The 21,397-nt window shown below is 39.6% G+C and overlaps 1 protein-coding gene across 5 annotated transcripts in view; it reads left to right on the top strand.

Annotated features, from left to right (window-relative positions):
* The window catches only part of LOC145527162 (uncharacterized), a 544,757-nt gene that overhangs the window by 145,655 nt on the left and 377,705 nt on the right, over positions 1-21,397 (top strand). For 2 of the 5 annotated variants that reach the window (XM_081544697.1, XM_081544699.1), the window contains 2 exons: positions 5,583-5,661; positions 6,031-6,326. In XM_081544697.1, coding sequence (XP_081400823.1) covers positions 5,583-5,661; positions 6,031-6,055 — 104 coding nt within the window. In that variant the 3' untranslated portion in view covers positions 6,056-6,326. Of the gene's footprint in view, positions 1-5,582; positions 5,662-6,030; positions 6,327-21,397 lie in introns of those variants that run through there. The other 3 variants (XR_014069546.1, XR_014069547.1, XM_081544695.1) reach the window with 3 other exon arrangements.

The raw sequence follows: 21,397 nt of genomic DNA on the forward strand, positions 1-21,397 counted from the left end.
AAAAGACCAAAAGTCTGGTGAAAGGAGATGGGGTCAATTGACGAAATTAAGTCTCAGTGGGGAGCTTTAGGAGATGAAGTGAAGAGATATGCCTTTGATGAAAGTTATATCATTGTTCCCTCTGATGCTGAAGAAAGAGAAAAGGATAATAGTAGAGATACAGAGATATGTTGATTATGGAGAAGTGGAGTTGAGGAAATTGGCACTAAATGGCTAAGATTACTTTTATACAACAGGAAACAAAAGGTCATATTACATAATTTGCTTGTTACATTGATTTTTTTCATAAAATTATGAAAAGTTGCCTTCCTAAAGATGTTTTATTACTGGTTGGGTTCTATAGTTGAACATAAATTGTATAGGGAGATATGAATACTAGTAGAAGATATGAAAAATCTCTGAAATATGTCTCACATATTTACATAGACACCCCTTAAGAACATGGATGCACTGTCCTTATTCCTTCCTTGTGAATATTTACAGTGTACTAGCCACAGGGATAACATTTTGAATAAGATAGATATGGTCTTTGCCATCACAGAGGTGAAAAAATGATGAAAGGATTAAGAAAGGACCAAATATTTCAGGAGTTTCAAGTCTTGTATCTATTTTACCACTGCAGAAAATGTTCCAACATTATTTATTGATAAGTTGTCAAAACAGAGTCAGCTGTGCTTATTTTTATTGAAATTGGAAAGTTGATTATGTTCAACAAGCTTGAAATTTATGTGGACAAACCTTTGGAGAGAAGTCAGTCTTTAAAATAATATGCTCAGGTAGGCTGCATCTGGTTCTCTTTCATTTAATTAAATATCAATAAATATATTTTAGCATATGCCATTTCTCTGGCTACCTTCTCTCTACTGGACAAGTGTTCATTAAGCAAAAGCCTTTGTGTGTGTGAGAGAGAGAGAGAGAAAGAGAGGGGAGGGGGAGACAAAGGGAATTAAATTATTTTCAATAATTTATTTAACTTCCTGAAAGGTTTTGGCACAGGGAAACTATTCAGTGTCTGTGATGAGTTGGAAGGGACATTAGTCCCTGTAGAAGTTACACAAAGTAATGTGCCAAATTACATACTAGCAGTGGGAATATAACGGAGACTTGAGAAGGAAAATGTGTCATGTCTATTGCCCTGTCATGTTAAAGAATTTACCACTCCCTGTAGAGTTTAAATTTCAATGATGGCAGGTTACACAACCATTGCCCAATACATTCAATCTAGTCTGCTTATATAAAATCTAAAACTAGTCCATTCAGACCTTTAGTTCAGTTCAAGCAAAGTTCCAGCTATCTCTTGACCTTTTAATCCCAACAGGTGCTTGGCTGCATGTTTATTTCCTCCCCAGGTGATTTTTCAAGTCATAGTCATACCCATGGCTCTCTTTACTTCTTACCCACATTTGAAAGTGAAAGTGAAAGTGAAGTCACTCAGTTGTGTCTGACTCTTTGCAACCCCATGGTCTGTATAGCCCACCAGGCTCTTCCATCTATGAAATTTTCCAGGCAAGAGTACTGGAGTGGGTTGCCATTTCCTTTGTCAGGGGATCTTCCTGACCCAGGGATTGAACCCGGGTCTTCTGCATTGCAGGCAGATGCTTTTACCGTCTGAGCCACCAGGGAAGCTCCACCTCCATTTGGTTACCATTAAATTCATCTGTTCTAGTTTTAGTCCTTGGAGAAAATAAGTTGGCATGGAGTTACCTTCTCACTTATCTGTCATTTTATTTATATTTCTGTCTTGAATATAGAGAACAGCGATAGAAAAAATAAAAAAAAAAAACTGGATCAAATATTTTGTAAATTGTGTCAAATCTCTTTGTAAATTCAGCAACTAATGTCCATACTCACAGGATAATGCCTTTTCCAAATATTCACTGGCTTTTGGCTGTCAATAGAAAACCAACATTACTGCAACAGTTCTCAATAGAGCAACTGCTAAATGCTCAACATTGCTAAATTCAAGAAAAGAGACGTAGCTTTAGTTTCACCCACTACAATTATAATATACAGAGCTTTGACTTTTCATCTCACCTTTCTGAACCTTTTACTTTTATGTAATACTTTGTACATTTGTAGTACAAAGTAGTGTGAAAATAAAAATAATGACCATAGAGATAAATTCTCATACTATTGGTTTTGCATATTTGTCATTTTAGATTTTAGAGTGATAGTTACCCAGTATGGAAATAAGCATCAGTATTATGTTAGAAAGAAAAGTTCGATTTTATCTTTCTTATCAAGTGCAGCCCATCATTTTGTCCAGAAGTAAAGTGATTCTTTTAAGATTTATGGTTCTTTCATGCACTATACACATTCATATTATAGGTCTGCTATTAACCACAAGAAGTCTTAAAATTAAAATAAATTCAGAATGAAATATTTTAAAAATAGACATTTTAATAAACTGTTCTATTCTTTTATTTATTGGCTCAATTAGAGAGTTGATATTTATCAATAGAAAAGATCCCAGTTGACTCCATGTTAGTCTGATAGTTTTTAAAAGCTTTCTCTTTTCCCAGCCAATCCAATTACAATTCTTTTGCCACACCTTGAATTATATGATCGAGTGTTTCATTACTCTTTGGTAGTACTTTACTGTTTACTTTCTGGGATATAAATTTAACTGACCCAAGATCTTCAAAAATAAAAACTTGAATATAAATTGTGTGAGTACTGAGAAATAAAGAATGGTTAGAGACTTCTAAAATTTCACATTAAAATAGTATAGTGATGACTCTGAAAGAATATACATGCTAACAAAGCTAACATCAGAATGCTCTTCTAATTATGCCCATGATAAGGTATGTGTTGACTCGTGACAATCAAGTTTGAAAGTCAATATAAATAAATCTCCATGGGATTCCACTGGGCATCACATGGATCAACATCTCAGGTTCCTTGAGAGGTAGAGGGCTTTGCAAATAATCCCCAAACATTAAAACTCCACTTCCAGTAGCCCTCACACTTTTATGCTTTTATAAGCATAACTGTATGTGTGGGGCTTCCCAGGTAGCTCAGTGCTAAAGAATCTGCCTGCCAATGCAGGTGCAGATTTGACAGAGGAGCCTGGTAGGCTACAGTCCGTGGGGTAGCAAAAGAGCAGACACGACTTGGTGACTAAGCAACAACAATATGTCTTTATGTACAAGTAATGCCAAAGACAGACGAATGGATAAGAAACCTGTGGTTCATACACAAAATGGAATATTAGTCAGCTATTAAAAAGAATGCATTTGAATCAGTTCTAATGAAACTGGAGCCTATCATACAGAGTGAAGTAAGTCAGAAAGAAAAACACCAATACAGTATATTAACGCATATATGTGGAATTTAGAAAGATGGTAACAATGACCCTATATGTGAGATAGCAAAACAGACACAGATATAAAGAACAGACTTTTGGACTCTGTGGGAGAAGGCAAGGGTGGGATGATTTGAGAGAATAGCATTGAAACATGTATATTATCATATGTGAAAAAGATCGCCAGTCCAGGTTCCATGCATGAGACAGGGTGCTCAGGGCTGGTGCACTGGGATGACCCTGAGGGAGGGGATGGGGGGAGGGAGATGGGAGGGGGGTTCAGGATGGGGAACACATGTAAACCCATGGCTGATTCATGTCAATATATGGCAAAAACCACTACAATATTGTAAAGTAATTAGCCTCCAATTAAAATCAATAAATTAAAAAAAAAGTTATAAAAAAAAGTTACGAAAACCAAAAAAAAAAAAAAATGTAATGCCAAAGAATGTTGAAACTACCAGAAAATTGAACTCATCTCACATGCTAACAAAGTAATTGTCAAAATTCTCCAAGAGAGGCTTCAACTGAGAACTTCCAGATGTTCAAGCTGGATTTAGAAAAGGCAGAGGAACCAGAGATCAAATTGCCAACATCCGTTGCATCATCGAAAAAGCAAGAGAGTTTCAGAAAAAAATCTACTTCTGCTCTATTGACTATGCCAAAGTCTTGACTATGTGGATCACAAAAAACTGTGGAAAATTCTTCAAGAGATGGGAATACCAGACTACTTTATTTGCCTCCTGAGAAATCTGCATTCAGGTCAGGAAGCAATATTTAGAACCAGACATGGAACAACAGACTGGTTCCAAATTGGGAAAGTAGTATGTTAAGGCTGTATATTGTCACCCTGCTTATTTAGCTTATATGCAGAGTACATCATGCAAAATGCTGGACTGGATGAAGCACAGGCTGGAATCAAGTTTTCCAGGAGAAATATCAATAACCTCAGATATGCAGATGACACCACCCTTATGGCAGAAAGTGAAGAGCAACTAAAGAGCCTCTGATGAAAGGTAAAGAGGAGAGTGAAAAAGTTGGCTTAAAACTCAACATTCAAAAAGCTAAGATCATGGCATCTGGTCCCATCACTTCATGCAAATAGGTGGGGAAATAATGGAAACTGAGAGACATTATTTTTTTGGGCTCCCAAATCACTGCAGATGGTGACTGCAACCATGAAATTAAAAGATGCTTACTCCTTGGAAGAAAAGCTGTAACCAACTTAGACAGCATATTAAAAAGCAGAGACATCACTTTGCTGACAAAGGTCCATATAGTCAAAGTCATGGTTTTTCCAGTAGTCACGTATGGATGTGAGAGTTGGACCATAAAGAAAGCTGAGCACCGAAGAATTGATGCTTTTGAAATGGTGTTGGATAAGACTCTTGAGAGTCCCTTGTACTGCAAGGAGATCAAACCAGTTAATCTTAAAGAAAATCAGTCTGAATATTCATTGGAAGGACTGATGCTGAAGCTGAAGTTTCAATCCTTTGGCCTCCTGATGAACTGACTCATTTGAAAAGACCCTGTTGCTGGGAAAGATAGAAGGCAGGAGAAGGGACGGCAGAGGGTGAGATGGTTGGATGGCATCATCAACTCGATTAACAAGAGTTTGAGCAAGCTTCGGGAGTTGGTGATGGTCAGGGAAGCCTGGTGTGCTGCGGTCTGTGGGGTCAGAAAGAGTCGGACACAACTGAGCAACTGAACTGATCTGAACTGAATCATGCAGCAAACTTATAAAAGTCCAAGTAGAGTAAGAAAAGAAAAAACTCCAAGTAGTTATTCAAGAGATTTGATATTATCCCAGAGAAATGGAAGAACTTAATAATTCAATAAAGGTAAACAATGCAAGAAAATAATAAAGGCCAATAGAAATATCAAGATAAATAAGAGGCAGTGCAAGAAAGAAAATATAACCAGAGAATACTTCTTGGCTCTGCCATGTAAAATATTTGCACAGTAATAATAATATAAACTCCATTTATTATTGTCCAAATCTCAAGACTTCAATTTCATTTCAGAGCAGGCTTCAAATATTAGTAACTTTGCAATGTAAAAGGGAAGAAAAGAAAAGGAAAGAGGGGTCTTTATTTGTTTCTCAAGAGATTTTGTTTTGTGCCCGCTAAGGATATTTTAGCCAGGTGGTTCTGAAGGGAGCAAGATGAATACACATATTTGGTGTGCAGATGCCCAAAGATCTTATGGGATGAGATTAAGAGTAGAATTAAAGTTTGAAGGACCTTTTTCTACCTATGGTTTTAATCTCTTCCACTAGCATGCAGCATCCAGATGCTATGGGCTGCCTTGGACATCATACAAGCTATACACCATAAAGAGGGGCCTGGAAAGCAGTGGTAAGGATACCAATGGGACTCAGAGGAACTCTGATGTGGAACCACTGTGAACCCACCCAAAGCTGTGTGTCCAATCGGTCTTAAGATTGGTACCCAGAAGTAACTACAGGCTACAAAGGAGGGACAACAAAGATGTTATGTACTTGGGCTAAGAAGGCAGATCCTCTTTTGGTTCTCTGTTATGTGCTTTTAGGATTCAGGAATAATCTCATGATGTGGGGAAGACAGACACCATGATATTTAAGCATTAGTTTCTCACTAGTTAGGTGGGGAGGGGACAACAAACTGATGAAGTGTGATACGAAGAAATAAATGTGATAACTTGTGCACCTTCCAGTCATGCACTAAAATGTATATCCCCTCCATCAGGTTTTCGTTGGTTCAACAGAAGTGACGGCTTCAGACTTTGAACATCTTCAGTGAAACCTTGTGGGAAGGTTTAACCTTTCTCTGGTCAAGCATCAAAATTCCAGGTGAATTGGTAGAACGCTTAGAACATGACTATTCTGACAAGAGTCACCATTTCAAGGTATGGAAATGAGTTTTGCATGTAGTTGTGCATTATTGCTCCAGGACATATTAGATTCATAACACTGGACTTAAAAAAAAAAATCTATGACTTTCAAACTTCTCCGTAGAATGAAAAGTACAAATGGTCTCTCCAAGGCTGTTGTGTTGTTTAATCGGATAGCATCTGAGATTCCTTGTTATTTTGTTAACATGTTAAAATGCTATTTAACTAGTTTTGGCTACTCTATGACTAATGTTTGGGCTTCCCAAGTGGGAAGAATCTGCCTACCAATGCAGGAGATGTGGGTTTGATTCCTGAGTCAGAAAGATCCCCTGGAGGAGGAAATGGCAATCCACCCCAGTATTTTTGCCTAGTGAATCCCATGGACAGAGGAGCCTGGTGGGCTACAATCCACAGAGTTGCAAAGAGTTGGACATGAACAAACGCACACATACACACATGTCTGATGTTACGTACATAATAGTATATATGTTCCTATGTGCATGATGGAAACTAACATTTTACCAGAAACCTATTGTATCTTGGGCACTTTGTGAGATATGAGTGGAATACAAAATGAATAAGATTCATTATCTTTTCTCAAGTTACTTAAACTTTAGTTGAAAATACAAGATATAAACAAGTAAAATTGAATAGTACAATATTTAAATATCAATATGAGACCCTATAAAAGAGTGACTTATGCTCTATGGTGACATACGTGCTGCAGACAGTCACTGGTGTTATCAATGGCATTAATAGTAATTGACTTCTAAGGAAAAAGGGGCTTCCTTGGTGGCTCAGTGGCAAAAAATCTGCCTGCCAGTGCAGGAGACACAGGTTTGATCCCTGGGTCAGGAAGATTTCTTGGAGAAGGATATGAAAACCCACTCCAGTAATCTTGCCTGGGAAACCCCATGGGCTAAGGGCCTGGCAGGCTATAGTCCATGGGTCCACAAAGAGTTGGACATGACTTAACAAAACAACAACAAAACAAACAAAGGAAAAAGATGGCCCCGAAGTGGACTCTTTGAGGGTATTGAAGACAATTCCATTTAAACAGTTTGAATTACTCTATCTTCCAAATAGTTATTTAAGCCAAGGAAATAACTTATTTTAAGCCATTGATTCTTACACAATAAAAGCTTAATTAGTCCAAATGATTAAGCAACAATGTGCCAATTGGATTATCTGGTCCACAGAGGGTTAAGTTAAATAATCATTTCCACTTCAGCTCTTGCTGAAATTCTTTTTAAAAAGATCACATTCATTTTCCTGCCTTAAACAATAGAACATTGTTAAAAATGGTGGACTCAGATGGCAGGATGCTATAGGACATCATGCAGTTGCAAAAAGGGTAGTCTATTGAGATAGACAATCAATGATCCCCAAACACTTTTGAGGAGCTGCTAGCTGCACATGGGTTTTTCATTTGCTTTTTGTCTTGGGATTTTTTGGTGATTATTCTTTCTCTGAAGCAGAGTAACAAGCATAATGTTCCAGGGCGCTGAGAACCATGGTTACCTGAATTCCTGTAAATCAGGACTCTCCTCCATCTGTTAGGTGAGAGATCTATGGAAAAGTCTTCTGCTGTATTTGACACCAAACTGCCAGCTTGGATTTAGAGATACAAGTTTAAAAAATGCAGTATACAAGCTCCAGCTTTCAGTGCCAACTGTAGAGATCAGTATCATTTGCACACGACAGCAGGAGCATTTGTTAAGGAATTATTCTGCCTCTGACTCCCAGGGAGAGAATAAAGCTTCACGCTTTGTGTTTATATGGCCGTTCTCGCCACTGATAGTAATGAACTCGGGTGAAGTCCAAGTGACCTTTGTTCTGTATGCGTGCTGTGTTTGTAACTGGGGAGTGTGTGGCTGGTTCCTACCTATTTTTTTGGATTTATTGATATTGATTGATTCACTTTGGTGCTAAGGAGCCTTTTTGAAAAGGAATCATTGAACAGGGTTGACAACTAGAATGCAGACCTATGTAGGCATGACTCATTGACTGAAGGACTCCTGAAGGAAGCCTAATTTCCATGGTGAACTGTTGGGCCAGTGGGAAAGAATCAACCTGAATGAAATTAAGCTGTACATCAGCCACAGGGCCTGAGGGCTGGAGGAAGATAGTGGTACTGGGTGGAGAAGGCAATGGCACCCCACTCCAGTACTCTTGCCTGGAAAATCCCATGGATGGAGGAGCCTGGTAGGCTGCATTCCATGGGGTCGTGAAGAGTTGGACATGACCGAGCAGCTTCACTTTCACTTTTCACTTTCATGCATTGGAGAAGGAAATGGCAACCCACTCCAGTGTTCTTGCCTGGAGAATCCCAGGGACGGGGGAGCCTGGTGGGCTGCCGTCTATGGGGTCGCACAGAGTCGGACACGACTGAAGCGACTTAGCAGCAGCAGCAGTGATGCATCAATTGTTGAGATAAAATACAAAAAGTTCACAAAGTTGTACTTTGGAATTCTGCTTTTAGTTTTGGAGTGAGGGAGGAAGCAGTAGTTTGGGTTTTTCGTTATCTGGAGTTCAACTACATTGACATTATGAAAATTCTTAATAATTCTTTGTAGATAATAATAACTTGTCTGAAGTTTCATCACCATCCAGCAACTTACCCCAGCTTGACATCTTGGCGTTTCCCACAATTCTTGTTCTATGTTCCACATCAGTGTGGATATGTCATCAGCTCTGAAGTTTTGCCTCATTTATCACTGTTTCCCCTATCCGCTTTATCCTGCTGCAGCCTCTATATCCTCTCTGTATCCTGGGAGCAGTTTTTATACTACTATAAAAGAAGTATAACAACTTTGTTCTGTGATTCTCTCCTTATGTATCTGTCTCCTCAGTTACATTAGATGGTGAACTCTGACAATAAGGACTGTATATCATTTATCTTTGTGTCTTTTGTGCCTGGTGTATGGTACATGGTACATGCTTAATACGTGTTTAGACCTCTTGAAAACTTGAACATGAACATCCAGTATCCTTAGCCAGCTAGTGCTAAAGAGTTTACTTTGAGAGTAAAACAGTGAAAAATAGGAGTACTTGCCAGATGTTCATTATTGTGAATGTCACCTTTTACATCTGAGGAGAAAATGGATTGGTTATATAAAATATTAATTATGTATATATTTAGTATTTAAAGATTGAAATAATCTATATTCATTAAAACAGTAATTGGCATACGTTCCCCTCAACTTTTGTGCTCTGCTTGATGAAATTAGAGATATTTAACATGCCATCAGGTTTTATTTTAAATGGCTCTGCACCAAATATAGTTGTAAACACACCTACATTCATGCAAACAACAGCATAAGAACCCATTTCATAACTGCAGTTTTTGAGAAGCTGTTTTGTTGAAAATGGCTTACATTTAATCCAGCAGAAAAATGAATCCCCCCAAACTAGGATCTTTTCTATCCCCAGAGTTACTGTATTTGCCAAGTGTCCAGGAAAGTTGATAGGTCAAAACTGCTGATTTGTTTAAAAGTTTTGTTATTTATATCAAACTTCTAAGATTATTATACTTGAAATAGATATAGAACCCTAGAATCTTGAATTTGAAAGGATCTTCCAAATCAATACAGCCTAACTTCCATATTTAATAGATGAAGAAATTGCAGTCCTAGGAATGGAAATGATTTTCAAATGGTGAGAACTTACATTTTTAAAATTCCAGCCCACTGCTCTTTTCCCTATATCATTCAGCTTCTTACAAAGCACTTGCAAAACAACTTCATCACAATACTGACCAAAATCCTGTCTATTTTACAGACACCGACAAACTGACCCTAAGATTCATAAGGAAATGGGAGGGACCCAAATATCCAAAACTGTCTTGAAAAAGAACAAAGAGGGCTCACACGTCTCAATCTCAAAACTCACTGCAAAGCTAAATAACTAAGACAGCATGGTACTGGCATAAGGTGGACTCAGGTGTCAGTGGAAGAGAGTCAAGGGTCTGGAAATTTACTCTTACATTTATGTTCAATTAATTTTCAGGAATGCAAGCACAATTCAATGGGGAAATAATAGTCTTCCTAACAATATGTGCTCAGACAACTGTATAACCACATACAAAAGGATCTGGATTCCTACCTCACACCATATATAAAAATTAACTAAAAATGGATAATAGGCCTAAATATAAGACTAAATCTATGAAACTCTTAGAAGAAAACATAGGTGTAAATCTTTGTGACCTTGGGTTAAGCAATGGTTTTTCAAATGACACCATATTCACAAGCAAAAAAAGGAAAGATAAATAAAACAGACATTATTAAAATAAAAGCGTTGTGTTTCAAAGGTCAACATCAGAAAAGCAAAAAATACAATCCTCAGAGTGGGAGAAAATATTTGCAAGTTGTTTATCTGGTATGGGACTTGTATTTAGAGTATATAAAGTATCTTACATCTCAACCATTAAAAAACAAATAACCTAATTAAAAATAAGCAAAGAGTTCGAATAGACATTTCTCCAAAGAATATATACAAGTGACTAAAAAGCACATGAAAAGATCCTCAACATCTTTAACCATTAGAGAAATACAAATCAAAATCATATACCCCAGAAATTCCACTTACTGATAAGCCCTCAGTTCAGTTCTGTTCAGTCGCTCAGTCATGTCTGACTCTTTGCAACCCCATGGACTGCAGCACGCCAGGCTTCCCTGTCCATCACCAAATCCTGGAGCTTACTCAAACTCATGTGCATCAAGTCGGTGATGCCATCCAACCATCTCATCCTCTGTCGTCCCCTTCTCCTCCCTCCTTCAATCTTTCCCAGCATCAGAGTCTTTTCAAATGAGTCAGTTCTTCACATCAGGTGGCCAAAGTATTGGAGTACTCAAGAGAAATAAAAATGTATGTCTACACAAACACTTGAACCAAAATGTTCATTGTAGCATTATTCACAATATCTAAGATGTAGAAACAACCTGCTGCTGCTGCTGCTAAGTCGCTTCAGTTGTGTCTGACTCTGTGTGACCCCATAGACGGCAGCCCACCGGGCTCCGCCGTCCCTGGGATTCTCCAGGCAAGAATACTGGAGTGGGTTGCCGTTTCCTTCTCCAGTGCATGAAAGGGAAAAGTGAAAGTGAAGTCGCTCAGTCGTCCGACTCTTAGCGACCCCCTGGACTGTAGCCTACCAGGCTCCTCCGTCCATGGGATTTTCCAGGCAAGAGTACTGGAGTGGGGTGCCATTGCCTTCTCCCAGAAACAACCTAAATGTCCACCAACTAATGAATGGATGAATAAAATATGACATGGGGTTGGCCAAAAAGTTCATTCAGGTTCTCCTTCATGATGTTATGGAAAAATCCAAATGAACTTTCTGGCCAACCCAATATATCCATACAATGGAGTATTGTTTGGCAATAAAAAGGAATGAAGTATTGCTCCGTGCTGCAACATAGATGGACTTTGAGAACATTATGCTAAGTGAAAGGAATCAGTCAAAAAGGACTATTGTATGGCTCTACTTATATGAAATGGCCAGAATAGACAAATCCATACAGACAAAAATTATATGATTACTTACCAGGGACAGGGTGAGGGGAGTAAGCAAAGTGATTGTGAGTAGATATAAGATTTGCTTGTGGTGTGATAAAGTGGGCTAAAATTAGATAGTGGTGATAATTGTACAATCTGTGAATATGCTAAAAACCACTGAATTTTACACTTTAACAGAGTGAGTTTTATAGTATGTGGCTTACCACTCAATAAAGGTGTTATAAAAGAAACTTCTATTAGGCAAGGGCAGGTGGCTCAGCAGTAAAGAATTTGCTGCCACCTGTTTAATCCTTGGGTTGGGAAGATCCCCTGGAGGAGGCAATGGAACCAGTATTCCAGGATTCTTGCATGGGAAATTCTGTGGACAGAGGAGCCTGGTGATCAACAGTCCTGACTGAACACACATGCACATTAGTAACTCCATTTTTCATATTAGACAATATAGGCACTTGCCTAATTTTTGTACTTGCCCAAAAGTCAGATTGATAATGAGTGGTGAGGCCAAGATTTGAGACCAGGTAATCTGTCTGCAGGTCCTTCATCTTAAAACTGTCTTTATTCCTGTTTTATAGGCAAATAAGGGATATACTGATAGTCACTCAGTTGTGTTTGACTCTTTGCAACCTCATGGGACTGTAGTTCGCCAGGCTGCTCTGTCCATGGGATTTCCCAGGCCAGAATACTGGAGTGGGTTGCCTTGCACTCCTCCAGGGGATCTTCCCAACCCAGGGATCACACCTCCTGCATTGGCAGGCAGGTTCTTTACCATCTGAGCCACTTGAGAAACCCCAGTGTGGCTTCCAAAGATGCAGCAGTGGCCACAGGACTGGAAAAGGTCTGTCCTCATCCCAATTCTCAAGAAAGGTAGTACCAAAGAATGTGCTAAGCACTGGACAATTGCATTCATCTCCCATGCTATTAAGCTCATGCTTAAAATCTTGCATGCTAGGCTTCAGCATTATGCCAACTAAGAAATTCTAGATGTCAAAGCTGAGTTTAGAAAAGGAAGAGGAACTAGAGATCAAATTGCCAACTTTTGCTGGATTATAGAGAAAACAAGGGAATTTCAGAAGAACATCCACTTCTGTTTCATCAATTATGCTAAAGCCTTTGACTGTGTGGATCATGATAAACTGTGGAAAGCTCTTAGAGAGATGGGAATACCAGATTATCTTACCCATCTCCTGAGAAACGTGTGTACAGGTCAAGAAGCAACAGTTAGAACTCTATATGGAACAGCTGAGTGGTTCAAGATTGAGAAAGGAGTACTACAGGGCTGTCTGCTGTCACCCTGTTTGTTTAACCTGTATACTGAGTACCTCATGAGAATGCCGGGCTGGAAGAATTACAAGCCAGAATCAAGATAGGTGGAGAAATATAAACAACCTCAGATATGTGAATGATATCACTCTAATGGCAGAAAGTGAAGAGGAACTAAAGAGCCTCTTGATGAGGGTGAAGGGGAAGAGTGAAAGAGCCTGCTTAAGACTAAATATTAAAAAAACTAAGATGGCATTTGGCCCCATTACTGTGTGAAAAGTAGAAGGGGAAAAATGAAGTCAGTGACAGATTTCCTCTTCTTGGGCTCCAAAATCACTGCTGATGGTGACTGCAGCCATGAAATCTGAAGATGCTTGCTTCTTGGCAGAAAAGTGATGACAAACCTATACAGTGTGTTGAAAAGCAGAGACATTACTCTGATGACAAAGGTCCACATAGCCAAGGCTATAGTCTTCCCAGTGGTCTTGTACGGTTTTGAGAACTGGACCATAAAGAAGACAGAGTGCCAAAGCACTGATGCTTTCAAACTGTAGTGAAGAAGACTCCTGGAAGTCCCTTTGGCAGCAAGGAGATCAAACCAGTCAATCTTAAGGGAGATCAACCCTGAATATTCACTGGAAGAACTAATGCTGAAACTGAAGCTCCAGTATTCTGGTCATCTGATGCACACAAATGACTCATTGAAAAGTCCCTGATGCTGGGAAAGATTGAGGGCAGAAGGAGAAGAGGGCATCAGTTGATGAGATGGCTGGACGGCATCACTGATGCAATGAACATGAACTGGGCAAACTCTGGAAGAAGGTGAGGGACAGGGAGGCCTGGTGTGCTGCAGTCAGTGAGGTTGCAAAGAGTCGGACATGACTGGGCAACTGAACAGTAAAAACAAGGGATATATTATTGCTTTAATGGAGTCATGGTTCTTTGTACCACTAAGCATTTGGTGAATGATACTCAACCATGCAAACTAGACTGACTTATCTAACATGGCCTGAATTACTTGATTCTTCTTCACACCTGTAGTTAAATCAGCTTAGGAAGAAGTGCGTCAAGTTCACAGGAGTTATAACTTTTTAGGTGATACCATCTCTTCTTCAGGCTGGCATATGTGTATAGACACAGTCGGAAAAGTATTTTAACACATTAAAAACATCTATATGATAAAGTATACAAAACTAGATAGAGTGAATTTTTTGTGCTTAATAGTTGAAGAATGGAATTTATTGATCCTCAAATGATTTAATATCATTTGCTCATGACATAATAGAATTGGCCATTTGTCTAAATTTGCACTCCACACAGATTAGCTAGAGGGAGATATTTCTTTGTACCACTTCTATTCTTTGGCATTGCCTTTCTTTGTGATTGGAATGAAAACTGACCTTTTCCAGTCCTGTGGCCACTGCTGAGTTTTCCAAATTTGCTGGCATATTGAGTGCAGCATTTTCACAGCATTGTCTTTTAGGATTTGAAATAGCTCAATTGGAATTCCATCACCTCCACTAGCTTTGTTCGTAGTGATGCTTCCTAAGGCCCACTTGACTTCACATTTCAGGGTGTCTGGCTCTAGGTACATGATCACACCATTGTGATTATCTGGGTCATGAAGATCTTTTTTGTATAATTCTTCTGTGTATTCTTGCCACCTCTTCTTAATATCTTCTGCTTCCGTTAGGTCCATACTATTTCTGTCCTTTATTGTGCCCATCTTTACATGAAAATTTCCCTTGATGTCTCTAATTTTCTTGAAGAGATCTCTAGTCTTTCCCATTCTGTTGTTTTCCTCTATTTCTTTGCACTGATCACTGAGGAAGGCTTTCTTATCTCTCCTTGCTATTCTTTGGAATTCTGCATTCAAATAGGTATATCTTTCCTTTTCTCCTTTGCCTTTCGCTTCTCTTCTTTTTCTAGCTGTTTGTAAGCCCTCTTCAGACAACCATTTTCCCTTTTAGCATTTCTTTTTCTTGGGGTGGTCTTTATCCCTGCCTCCTGTACAATGTCACGAACCTCCATCCTTAGTTCTTCAGGCACTCTGTCTATCAGATCTAGTCCCTTGAGTCTATTTCTCACTTCCACTGTACAGTTGTAAGGGTTTTGATTTAGGTCATACCTGAATGGTCTAGTGGTTTTCCCTACTTTGTTCAATTTAAGTCTGGATTTGGCAATAAGGAGTTCATGATCTGAACCAGAGTCAGCTCCCGGTCTCGTTTTTGCTGACTGTATAGAGCTTCTCCGTCTTTGGCTGCAAAGAATATAATCAATCTCACATGCTAGCAAAGTAATGCTCAAAATTCTTCAAGCCAGGCTTCAACAGTATCTGAACCGAGAATGTCCAGATGTTCAAGCTGGATTTAGAAAAGGCGGAGGAATCAGAGATCAAATTGCCAACATCTGTTGGATCATCGAAAAGGCAAGAGAGTTCCAGAAAAACATCTACTTCTGCTTTATTGACTATGCCAAAACCTTTGACTTTGTGGATCACAACAAACTGTGGAAAATTCTTTAAGAGATCGGGATACCAGGCCACCTGATCTGCCTCCAGAGAAATCTGTATGCAGGTCAAGAAGCAACAGTTAGAACTGGACATAGGACAACAGAGTTGTTTCAAATAAGGAAAGGAGTACATCAAGGCTGTATATTGTCACCCTGCTTATTTAACTTATATGCAGAGTACATCATGAGAAATGCTGTACAGGATGAAGCACAAGCTGGAATCAAGATTGGGAAGAAATATCAATAACCTCAGATACGCAGGTGACACCACCCTTATGGCAGAAAGCAAAGAAGAACTAAAGAGCCTCTTGATGAAAGTGAAAGAGGATAGTTAAAAATTTGGCTTAAAGCTCAACATTCAGAAAACTAAGATCATGCCATCGGGTCCCATTACTTCATGGCAAGTATCTAAACAGTGGAAACAGTGACAGACTTTATTTTTGGGGGGCTCCAAAATCACAGCAGTTGGTGACTGCAGCCATGAAATTAAAAGACACTTGTTCCTTGGAAGAAAAGTTATGACCAACCTAGACAACTTATTAAAAAGCAGAGACATTACTTTGCCAATAAAGATCCGTCTAGTCAAAGCTATGGTTTTTCCAGTAGTCATGTATGGATGTGAGAGTTGGACTATAAAGAAAGCTGAACACCAAAGAATTGATGCTTTTAAACTGTGGTGTTGGAGAAAACTCTTGAGAGTCCCTTGGACTGCAAGGAGATCCAACCAGATCCAACCAGTCCATCCTAAAGGAGATCGGTCCTGGATATTCATTGGAAGGACTGATGCTGAAGCTGAAACTCCAATACTTTGGCCACCTGATGTGAAGAACTGACTCATCTGAAAAGACCCTGGTGCTAGGAAGGATCGAAGGCAGGAGGAGAAGGGAACAACAGAGGATGAGATGGTTGGATGGCATCACTGACTCAATGGATATGAGTTTCAGTAAGCTCTGGGAGTTGGTGATGGACAGGGAGGCCTGGTGTGCTGCAGTCCATGGGGTCGCAAAGAGTCAGACAGGACTGACAGACTGAACTGAACTGAACTGAATCACTTCTATTATTTTTCTTTTTCTTATACTTTTTCTCAGAGAATCACTTCATACATCCTTATGGCTCTCTGATATTGCAAAGGAAAACTTTTTCAACAGTCTAGTATTGTGGCAATCTCAGCTGTCCAGAGTACAGATGGGACCAGGAAGGAAGTAAAACAATGTCTTCACATGTTAGTGAACTGATATTCTTGAAAAGGACTAAAAGTCCATTATAGAGCCTTACTCTTATGTATTGATAGTAACTTTGTTTATCTGGTATTCTGTTCATATAAAATCATAATCAGCTAGTTAGAAGTTTTGGGAAAGTGGAAGGGGGCCCATTGTTGATCAGCAGAAAGGTACAAGCTAATGGAGTAGAAATTCTGGTAGAGGCTGCATAACCTGCCGATAATGTCATAGTTGATAAGTGCCTGTATATCTTAAGTCAAGTGCAAGACCACCTGGCAGGCCTTGCTAGGCATTGTGAAAGAAGTTCACTCAGAAGCAGTCCAGTATCCTTATGGAGAGCATCTAAGGTTTGAAGAGGGTCAGACCTTGAGAGACAAGATTTCTTGGGAGAGGGATATCGCTGCCTTATGCTTTTCCCTGCCCAGTGGAAGAAGAAAGGGAGAGACTTTTCTTTCACCTTCAGCCAAATAAGAAAAGCTCCAGAGCTTGCTATTTGGCTCTTGAAGTAGAGACTTTAATATCTATTATGATGGAAATATCCCTCCATCATTATGGTGACCCCTAGGCACATGTGCCCACTGAACACTTGAAGTATGGCTAGGGTAAGTGAAGAACAGAATTTTAAATTATATTTAGGTTTTTTAAAATCTGTATGCTAAATTCAAATAGGCACATATGGCTATGAGATACTTCATTGGACTGTACAGTATTATTGTACAATAATACTGGAAAAACTGTATTACTACTGTAATGACAATAGCAACTAATGCTTATTGATAATTGCTAGGTACTAAACACTGCACTAAGCACTTTCCTTCTAGTATCTTTAAGATCCTCCCAATAGCCACTTGATGTTGTTAATTATTTATTTCTTTGGGTGTGTCAGGTCTTAGCTTGTCCCTAGTTGTGGTGTGGGCTTATTTGTCCCTTGGCAGGTGGGATTTTATTTCCCTACCAGGATTGAACCTGTGCTCCCAGCATTGGAAGGTGGATTCTTAATCACAGGACCACCAGGGAAGTCCCAATAACCACTTGATCTTATCCATCTTGATTTTATTCATGAGAAAAACCAAAGCACAGAGAGATAACATGAAGGATAGATTTAGTATAGAACCTGGAGGATTTGATTCTAGAACCTTTGCTTTTAATCATTATGCTCTTTGTTTGTAGACATACCTCTTTAATTTTACCCCCACCTTATTCAAACTTTTATTCATGAAAAACAGTAGCAAAAATAATCTCTGGAGACTTCATTTATACCTCTGTACCATATCCTCTTTCAGTTATACAAGCTTTTAATCTTTCTTAACTACTTTTGTATATATACATGTATACTTTTTTATGGCATCTCTGAGGCAGAATAATTCCTTTTGTCTTATTTTGTAATCATCTTTGTTGAATAGTAAGTGGATTCTTTGAAGATGAAAAGATTTTTATCCTTGAAATATATGTTTGGGAGGTCCCTAAGTGCCCCATATACTTGATATTCAGAAAACTGAGAACACATTATCACCTCTACCTTGGAGAAACCTCATTTGGTCCATAATGAGAGTGAAGCTTAGGGGCTATTTGACATTGTTTCCTATGCAGGAGGTGTTTTCCTCTTTGATTCATGAGTGAGTTGTGGAGTTCCATTTGTACTTTTTGTTTTCCAAATGGGATAATTATATAAGAAAAAACATTTGTGCTTTAATATTTGTATTCTAGGTCCATTGAAAGCCTCTATTGATTCTGTATAAACAAGACTATCCAATGACTGGAGAAAGAGAATTCTTGGGCATTCTTGTTGAAATATCATATTATAGTAGCTGTTCACCAGCAAAAATGAATATGCACCCTATGCCAGGCTCTGTATACACGTTATCTTTTTAATACTCTCTACTTAAATATCATTAGCCCACTTACAGGTGAGAAAACTGAGGTGCAGAAAAGTGAAATCGTTTATCCAGGGTCATCCTGGAAGCATGTAGAGTCATAGCTAAACCTGGGCTAATTTGGTTCCAAAACTGGCTGCAGGAGAAGTAGTGTGTTTAAGCAGTGGATTTCATCTGTGGCTGATTACTGGCACATCTGCAGGGAACTTTAAAAATCCCAATTCCAGACCAGTTAAATCAGAATCTTCCAGGGGTAGGATCTAGGTAGGCATCATTCTGTTGTAAAGTTCTTCATGTGACTCCAGTGTGCATCCGAGTAGGTTAGCCATGCTAAAAGCCAAGCAGCCAATTCCTAAATACTTCCTGTCAACCAGGGTGCGGTGTCCTTTAGAAGTCAGTGATGTTTGGATAGATAGACCTGCTTAATTTTCATAAGGTGTTTGTGAATTATTTGGAAGAAGTAATTCGACTAATTGTTATAACTGAATCTAATTTCTATTTCGATCCCCAGTCCCATTCACCTTGACATCAGGAAGTAATTGAATCAATTCTAGGTAGTCTAGTCATATCAGTCAAACCAGGATTTAAATTTGGTCAATTTAAGACTTGAAATCAGTCATTTAAGTGTTTTTGCTCGCCCCTTCTTTCTCTCCCAGATTCTGGTAGGCTGGCCCCGCCTCTGGGCATGAGAGAAGCAGGAAGTGTCTGGCCTGTGGTCATCCTCTGCCCTCCATCAGTGCCAGCTTGGGTTTAGCAACCTGATCTCTGGGGTTGACCTCTGATCCTGTGCCTGGCCCCCATCTTTGGGGCTCCATACTGTCCTTGCTCATGTTCTCTCTCATCAGGACTGTAGGGTTCCCTCAGTCTGCCAGTCCCTCCCATCCCCTTCTGAGTTCTCTGAGACATGGGAAATTCCAAATGTTCTCTCACGCAGGTGGTGTGCTGGATATGTATCCAACTCACAAGGGCTGGTTGTATGAATCTTTTCCCTTCTTGCGTTCAGTGATTTCACCTTGGTAGCTTGAAATTAGCCCTGGGAAGTCTTTCAGTTCAGTTCAGTTCAGTTCAGTCCAGTCTCTCAGTTGTGTCCGACTCTTTGCGGCCCCATGAATTGCAGCACGCCAGGCCTCCCTGTCCATCACCAACCCCCGGAGTCTACCCAAACCCATGTCCATTGAGTCAGTGATGCCATCCAACTGTCTCATCCTCTGTTGTCCCCTTCTCCTCATGCCCCCAATACTTCCCAGCATCAGGGTCTTTTCCAATGAGTCAACTCTTGTCATGAGGTGGCCAAAGTATTGGAGTTTCAGCTTCAACATCAGTCCTTCCAATGAACACCCAGGACTGATCTCTTTTAGGATGGATTGATTGGATCTCCTTGCAGTCCAAGGACTCTCAAGAGTCTTCTCCAACACCACAGTTCAAAAGCATCAATTCTGCGGTGCTCAGCTTTCTTCACCAGCTTTACACCATTTGAAAAAACTCTATGTATTAGTTTCCTATTGATTCTGTAACAAAATACCCCAAATGCAGTGGCGTACTTGGCTGCTCAGTCCAGCTTGTTGTGTTGTGTCCAACTCTGCAACCCCAAGGACTGTAGCCCACCAGGCTCCTCTGTCCATGGAATTTTCCAGGCAAGAATACTGGAGTGGATTGCCATTTCCAACTCCAGGGGATCTTCCTGACCCAGAAAGTGAACCCGTATCTTCTGTATTGGAAGGTGGATTATTTACCACTGTGCCACCTCAGAAGCCCTATGCCGTGACATAAAACAACACAAATTTATTATTTTCTTGAACATTCTCTCTCTCTCCTTGATAATCCAGCATCCTCATCTCCAGGTCTTTGAGTTAATCCCATCTGTGAAGGTCCTTTTACCATGTAAGGTAACACCTTCACAGGTTCTGGAGATCAGGACTTCATTTTTGGAGGGCTGTCATTCTGTCTACCACACCCCAAAATCAGAGACCTAGTTGTTAACTGTTTACCAGCACACACACTCCCTATGACCCTTTGGGAGGCTTATGGGGAAAGACCCTAATCCTTCTCATGGTAGACATGCTGCACCACCGTGTCGATGTTAATGCTTCCATACCTTCTGCTGTTTAGGGACATTTGTAAGGTTTCTGCCTCGGGAAAGTGGGTCTTAACTATGATCTCATCCCCAAACTTCTCTGGGTATTCTATCAAGACCCAGCCTGGAGGCTGCTGGACGCGATAATACCACCCTCTTGTTTAAGCTGTCACTTCTTTTTAGTTTTTCCTCCTTCTTCAGCCATTGCAATCTACCTTGTTTTGGAAGGGAAAACCTGCTTTTATGTCATTATACATTCATCTTAAAGCCATACTTATCAAATAAACTTTTTATATCTCTTAGGTCTTAGTTCTTAATAGCTGAAGGCAAGCTTTTATAATTTAACAAACCTTTTCTCTCTCAAAAGACCAGTTTCTTGCAAATCAAAAACACCTTTCTTTTAAGATTCCATTTCCTTCTAAGTGTCAAAGCACTGTTTTAAACCTCAAAGCCAATAAAATCTGTTTTGCCATCCCTCTAAAGCAATGACAGCTACTGAATAATGAATGGGTGGAGGGTCTCTGGGCAACTAGAATATAATACAACATTTTTTTTTCCTTTTGACATAGCTAAAAGTGTGGTAGGACATGTATCAAAATGCCAAGCAGGTGGTACAGATAATACATGCTGTTGAAGTTTAGAGGATGGCGAGGGACGCAGGGTCAGAGGCAACTTCATGGTGCTGGAAGGACTGAGCTGGCCAGGGTGGATGGTTTGGGTTCAAGCAGGAACAAATCAGAAAGTCAGGAAGGGGCAGGAATGCACA

The sequence above is a fragment of the Giraffa tippelskirchi genome, chromosome 11, assembly GCF_054371585.1.
Source record: "Giraffa tippelskirchi isolate mGirTip1 chromosome 11, T2T-mGirTip1v1.2.pri, whole genome shotgun sequence".
Classification (NCBI taxonomy): Eukaryota; Metazoa; Chordata; class Mammalia; order Artiodactyla; family Giraffidae; genus Giraffa; species Giraffa tippelskirchi.